This window comes from Amphiprion ocellaris, chromosome 1, assembly GCF_022539595.1.
Source record: "Amphiprion ocellaris isolate individual 3 ecotype Okinawa chromosome 1, ASM2253959v1, whole genome shotgun sequence".
NCBI classification, from domain to species: domain Eukaryota; kingdom Metazoa; phylum Chordata; class Actinopteri; family Pomacentridae; genus Amphiprion; species Amphiprion ocellaris.
Genome location: NC_072766.1, coordinates 20,863,002 through 20,869,350, shown reverse-complemented (window position 1 = coordinate 20,869,350; position 6,349 = coordinate 20,863,002). Strand labels below are relative to the sequence as shown.

At 42.7% G+C, this 6,349-nt stretch overlaps 1 protein-coding gene across 1 annotated transcript; it reads right to left on the bottom strand.

Moving 5' to 3' along the window:
• Positions 1 to 880: 880 nt before the first annotated feature.
• Positions 881 to 5,576, bottom strand: LOC111571659 (trans-1,2-dihydrobenzene-1,2-diol dehydrogenase-like). Its single transcript, XM_023274923.3, has 7 exons — positions 5,341 to 5,576; positions 5,144 to 5,255; positions 4,896 to 5,059; positions 3,014 to 3,266; positions 2,244 to 2,368; positions 1,890 to 2,040; positions 881 to 1,479 (listed from the first exon to the last, which is right to left on the bottom strand). Exons 1-7 carry the CDS (start codon positions 5,428 to 5,430, stop codon positions 1,370 to 1,372), a joined length of 1,005 nt encoding a protein of 334 aa, XP_023130691.2. The 5' UTR covers positions 5,431 to 5,576; the 3' UTR covers positions 881 to 1,369.
• Positions 5,577 to 6,349: the final 773 nt, after the last annotated feature.

Below are 6,349 nucleotides of genomic sequence, written 5' to 3'. Positions count from 1 at the left end.
AAGCCTATGACTAGAATAAACAACATTTTCTTACTTATGTTTTGTATTCTCTTATCTCCTCTGTCCTCTCTAAGGAAAGCATGCTGACTGTAATCAGTGTAATAATGCTGCATTATTTGTCTTTTACTCTGTACTTTATGCTTCCTGGTGAATAGCAGCGTGGATTCTTTCTTACTGTGCTGCAGTGACACTTCAGTTTCCCTTGGGATTAATAGCATATATATCTACAATCTATTTATCTATAATAATGATACCATTTTTCATTTGTCTGTTAGGGGTTTCATCGTCAACTTATCTATCTCTTGCTGAATTCCATTAATGCTACTGAACTGTCTATGCTTTGCTTTTTGTTAATCAGAGGTCAAAAGTCGACTATAAAACAGCTCCCTTGGTTCTGTGGGAAGAGGTGACATGTTTAGGGGCATACTGGAGCTGTTATTTATCGCTATCTTGTTTGAAGCTAAATGGTCCATTTAATAGATGCAGTAGGTGGAAGTGTGGCGTAGAAGCAGCACCAGACGTATAAAAAGAAATACTTAAGTATGTAAGCATTGCTCATCAATCAAACAAAATACTAAGCCCCAAATAATGTCAGCACATCAAAATGTGCCATTTTACATTCATGGTACGCATCCTGTATGAATGTAACACCATCCAGTGAGCCCAAAAGGTTGAGAACAAGTAGTAAATGAGCCGTGCTCTTTGCTGACTAATAAAGGCCTTTCTCTGTCCTAACTTTGAAAAGCAGACAGTGCAACCTATTTTTGAATCTATTTGTACACCGCTGAAAGGGTCAGACATGACAGAACACTTCGATTCAAATGCGCCACTCCAAGTCTCTTCTTCTCTGCAGCGGATGATTTTTGAAATGAAACACGGCTTTCACAATCAGTCCTTTATTGGATTCATCAATCACACACCTCACAGTGACAGCTGGGTTTGTCTTTAAAGATCTAGGACTTCATTACAGCTGCAGTTACTTGTTTGTTTTCATTGTGAGTTATCTGGTTGAAGACATGTCATCAATCTGACTATGCAAATTGTGTAATACAAAAATAGTCGGTGGCGTTTACACCTTTAATCTGGGCTACACTTGCTATGTTTGGAACTATCATGGGTTTGTGTAGATGCAAATAATACTAATAGTAACACACGTGCAATTTGCATGTTTCAATAGTTTACTGATTCTTAAATTCAGCGACAAGCGTTACGCAAGGCACAGTTGCCTCGGTGATACTGCATCTGCTCAGGCTTTGTCACACAGTGCCATGAGTGATCTGCTTATTCCAAAGATCCAAAGCCTGCCTCGAGCAGCTCCCTCTGCTCTATCTGAGGATGTCGGGTGAAAGAGCTCTGCTTTGGAGTGATGTCACTGGCTGTCCTGACTGAAGACAACTCCCACCTGCTTCCTGATTTCATCCATGATCTCTGTCAGTAAGACAGAGTCCGCCAGAGGCATCCGTGGGCTCTCCTTAAGTCCTGCAGATGCAGAGGAGTTGACCAAGAAAATCAGATTGAGGGACCAGATGTGTGTTTATAACCACAGTTAAATTATGCGCATATTCATAATTTAGCATTAACTACGGTAAAGCAGGGATGTAAAGATTATGTAAATTAATAGAAGAAGACAAAGCAATGGGACCGTAATACACTATAGGCTAGAGGACATTCCAAGGACTGATAACAGCACTGATTATGACTAAATCTGATGAATGCATTCTTGTACAACCATTTGTCCAAATTTAGAAGCAACAAAAATGCAACAGTTTCACTGAATTGCATTGTCTTTATTTCAAACTCGCTTTACCTTTGAAACAGTGGCTTGGGCTGTTCAAACAATTTCATCTCTTTGAAGGCAAATACGCATCCTTCCTTTTATCATGACCTACCTTTAAGCAGGCACTGCCTCACTTCTTCTGCCTCATAGCGAAGCCCGGTGCTGTTGGTGAAGTTTAGAGGGAGACTCGGCTCAGGCAGGGGGTACTCAGTTTCCTTGTCGTTCACCACCAGGGTGGTCGGGCAGTGCATGGGGCCAAGGACCTGATGGGTAAAAAGGAGGAAAATATCTTGTGTACATCCAGTCTTTCAACTTGTAAATCATCAGATGTTTTGGGAATGGATCTCTGTCTGAGTACTTCTGTTTAATTAAATGTGAAAGTAATTATCAGTCAGCTCAGTCTTTGCATGTCTCTGTCATTTCTTAATTAAGTGAAATGTTCCTGCACAAGCCTAGCATAGCATACTTTAATGGAGCCCTTAGTGCCGCTGATGACAGCATCATTTGGAAGTCGAGCAGCAATTGAAAACGCACAGAAGGCCATCCTCTTCCTGGAGAATTTCATCACCACAACCACTGACTCATCCACTCCTGCCAAACATTTAGAAAAAAAAAAAAAATCATTGTTTAACCCGTGAGCAGAGAATAAAGGAATGAATGAACACCAACGTGCTGCTTCAGGTCACTTAAGATCTTTTCAATGTGCTTTTTATTAGCACATTCCATCTAGATTAATATGTTCAATTCTACTCAGCTTTAGTAGCATGATTTCTTAATTTTAAAATAAAGAAAGTGAAAATATATACAATGAAAAACATTTTATTTTGTATATTCAATAAATTGTCATAAACCCCACATCAAGGGAAGAAAATGCTCATTGCATGTACAATGTGATGGTCTTGCATTGAAGGATATCTTTCTGAGACATGCTGTTACATATTCCCCTGCCAGTTTTACTGTATTACTGTATTCTCCAGGGGGATTTGGATTAGTCTGACATTTAAATGATAAGTCTTGGATTTTCTGTGTGAAGAATTCTGCCCTGAGGTATTTACATTTTGGACTGTTCATTTAAAAAGTGATTTTCTGTCTAAGTTTCTCAAGGGAGTCTTTGCTCTTATTTTCTTCCTATTATGAGGCTCAATAGGCCGTTTGTGATCACTGATTCGTGCAGCGTGGTTAATGATATCTACTTACACTCCAGGTCTGCCACATGATCTGAGTGCTGAATCATACCTGAGTCAAGCAGCACCCCCGTGGCCTGGATGGACTCTGGCCTCTCGCCGTTGAACACCATCAGCACAAACTGCAGGCAGTAGACTCCAATATCCAGCAGCGCTCCTCCACCCAGCTCCTTCTCCACTGAGCGGGAGATGTGGAGCTGAGGGGAGCCGAAGTACGCCTTTACCAGCTTCACCTCCCCTATTGCCTCCTCCGCCAGCAGCCTGCGCACCTCAGCGTGAACAGGGAAACAGCGGGACCAGATGGCCTGAGAGGGACGGAGCAACTTAGCATCACTTACAGCAGTAAATAGTTTATACTGAACTTTCACCAGAGCCGCAGTTTATTGCCACAGCTCTTCACTTATACGACTACTGTGGCAGATGCGCACCATGAATCCTGAATATTCCCAGGATGCACCAGGTTTTGCTTCTTATCCAAGTCTCTTGGGTTTCAATGTGTACACTAGTAGTAAGATGAATGCAAGCTGTCGTTATTTATGCTCCACAATCGATCATGCACATAGGACATGATGCCAAGCAGCCACCTCAGCGGGTTAAAACGTTTGATATTTTGAGAAATTGCTCAGCGTTAGATGAGAACATCATGACCTCTTGTACACTGGTAATGGTGAATATGAAGGTACAGTCAGACCTAACAGATCTAACTTCTGTCAACCAGCTAATCTAAAACCCATTAATTGATTCAGTTTGTTTAATCTGTACATAAACTGAAGTTTACACAAACTGTATAGAGTATTTATTAAAATCAACGAATCCTCCATGACATAATACAGAGATTTTCTGAACTCAGTGCGGTGGCTCTGTCCAAACATCTCAGCAGTTGCTGATTTGTCCTAACCCCCAGCTAATCTAAAAATCAGCAAAGAGGTGGAGTGCAAGTAGAGCTGACAGGGGTCATGCAAAAACCTCTGAACTGTGAACTGTCCTGTGGGAGCACTGACCTGTGCCATTAAATATGTGTAATTCTAAGCCTTACCACAATTTAAATGAGTGAATTGTCCAAAAATCCCTCATGCAGTTGTCATGAAAGGGAAGTTTGCCATAGATACCAAAACATTATTTCTTACCGGGCTGTAACCATCTTATTTTCTGGTGTAACGTTGGCCATTCTTTGGTGACTGACTTGTTTTGGGGACAGCCTTAAGTGGCAATCCAGTGAACTGCAGCAGCAACTGCGGGGCTCTGGCTTAAGTGGTAGAGTGACTTGTCCACTAATAACAAGGTAGGTGGTGGAGCCCCCTCTACATGACGAAGTATCCTTGGGCAAGACAACCCGAAATAGACCCTGATAGCCGGCAAGCACCTTCCCTGGCAGCTCTGTCACCACTTATGTGTGAATGTGTGTATGAAGGGATAAATGGGTAACATTGTAATGTGCTTTTTTTTTTTTTACCGCTAATGTAGAAGAGGGTTATATATATGCAGATTATTTACTATTTACTTACCTGGGTTTTGTTGCCAGTGAAATTCCTACAAGATTTAGTATAACAAGGCAAAGTATAATACATATATAATACATTAGCCAGAAATAGAGGAGCTGCTGGGCTCTTTAAAAAGAACCAAACAAGCTGTTTGCAGTCCTTCTCCCATGCTAAACTAAGCAACTGTTTTGTATTTACCTCAGAAACACAATATTAATAGTCAATCTTTTCTTCTGTAGGAAAAACAAGCTAAGCTGTTTGCCAAAAATGTCCAACTACTCCTTTAACAGCAACATCAAATCTATGTATTTGTCATGTTGAGGTTATCATCATTTAGTCTTCATTCCTAAATGTCATTTTTTTTATGCACCTCAAAATCAGCTGCATGTCCCCAACAGTAAAGGGTCCCTGGACAAAGGTCTGTATGAACTCATTCCATCCCTGAAACCTTACCTCCATTAGGAAGACATTGTTTTTCTTGGCCGCAGCGATAAGGTCTTTCACTTGTGTGGAGTTCATAGCGAAGGGTTTCTCACACAACACATTTTTTCCCGCCTTGAGGAACAACAGACCAACTCGCCAATGCTCTGTGTGCAGCACACCCAGGTACACAATGTCTGTGAGGACACAGATGTTTTAGTAACACTGACACACCATTATCTCTGCCTGTGCAGCCATGTTGTTCCTAACTCGTACCTCACCGATGTCTGTGCTGTTGGCCAGCTCCTCATAGCTTCCATAAGCTTTAGGAATACCATGTTTCTTGGCAAAATCTTTGGCACGCTCCATGCTCCTTGATGCAATGACTACTATCTAAACATCAGAGCAGCTCTGTTCAGTGCAAAGGAGACATCCTGTGTGACAATAAAGATGTAGCGATGATGTTTGTACTGAGTACCTGGTGATCTCCAGGAGGAAGCGTCTTCATGGCCACGCTGAAGTCATGGCTGATCTTTCCCGCTCCACAGAGTCCCCATCGAGTTGCCATGTTGAGTTGGATGGTAGATGGCAAATGAGTGGGATGTTGCTTTAGCAAAGATCTGAGTTGCTGGCGAGTTGTGACCTTGGGAAAGGTTGGCGCGTTCAGGGGAAGAAACCTACTAAACTGTCACGCCTTAGAGCCAGCAGCTACACGGCTCCTGCATTTATATGCTGGAGAGGCACAATGTGTCACCTTCCTTCTGCTCCCACCCCGAGGTAGAGGTTGTAACACACACGCACAAACACGCACACACATCATGCTGTGTTGTTGTGATGTTGCTGATACAGGCCTTTCAATCCGGGCTGAAGTTGTTTGCACCAGTAGTCTCCAACAATCTGTAACAGCAGTATCATTGGGCCTTTTGCCCATCATTAACATGTTGAAGAGAAGTGCTCAGTTTAATGTGCACTGGCAAGGGTGAGGGTTCACCTTGCCCACAGGTCAGCAGTCTCCCACAGCAGCGCAGGTCAAGCATTGGAACCAGGAGCTGCTTTGTTTCCCGCTGGGAGAGAAACTGATTAGCCTGCGATGGTTTGACAGCCGCACAGAAGCCAATGATTAAACCAGAGTCTCGTGGGGCTTGCTGGAATAAATAGATTTGCTGGGTTCACAGAATGCTCATGGAGCCCAGCGCAGGGCAATTTAACTGACCAGTAAGCTGAGCCAGGATGACTATGGAAAAGCATCAGCTCACTTGCCCTTGAGCTAAATATTATCTGTTTAGTCAGACAGGCAGTTGTGTAAACTTCCTGCCACATGCTGCCAGTAGAGGACACTGTGTTGTCAGCAGAGTTTACTTTCTCTCTCAAGCTCTGAGGATTTGGCATGGCTCATTGTAGGGAATTATATACAGGTTTGGAAAATCAGGTGAACCAAGGAGGAGGTAGATGCACTGAAATGTCCCCACCAGAGGTCAAACTGAAGA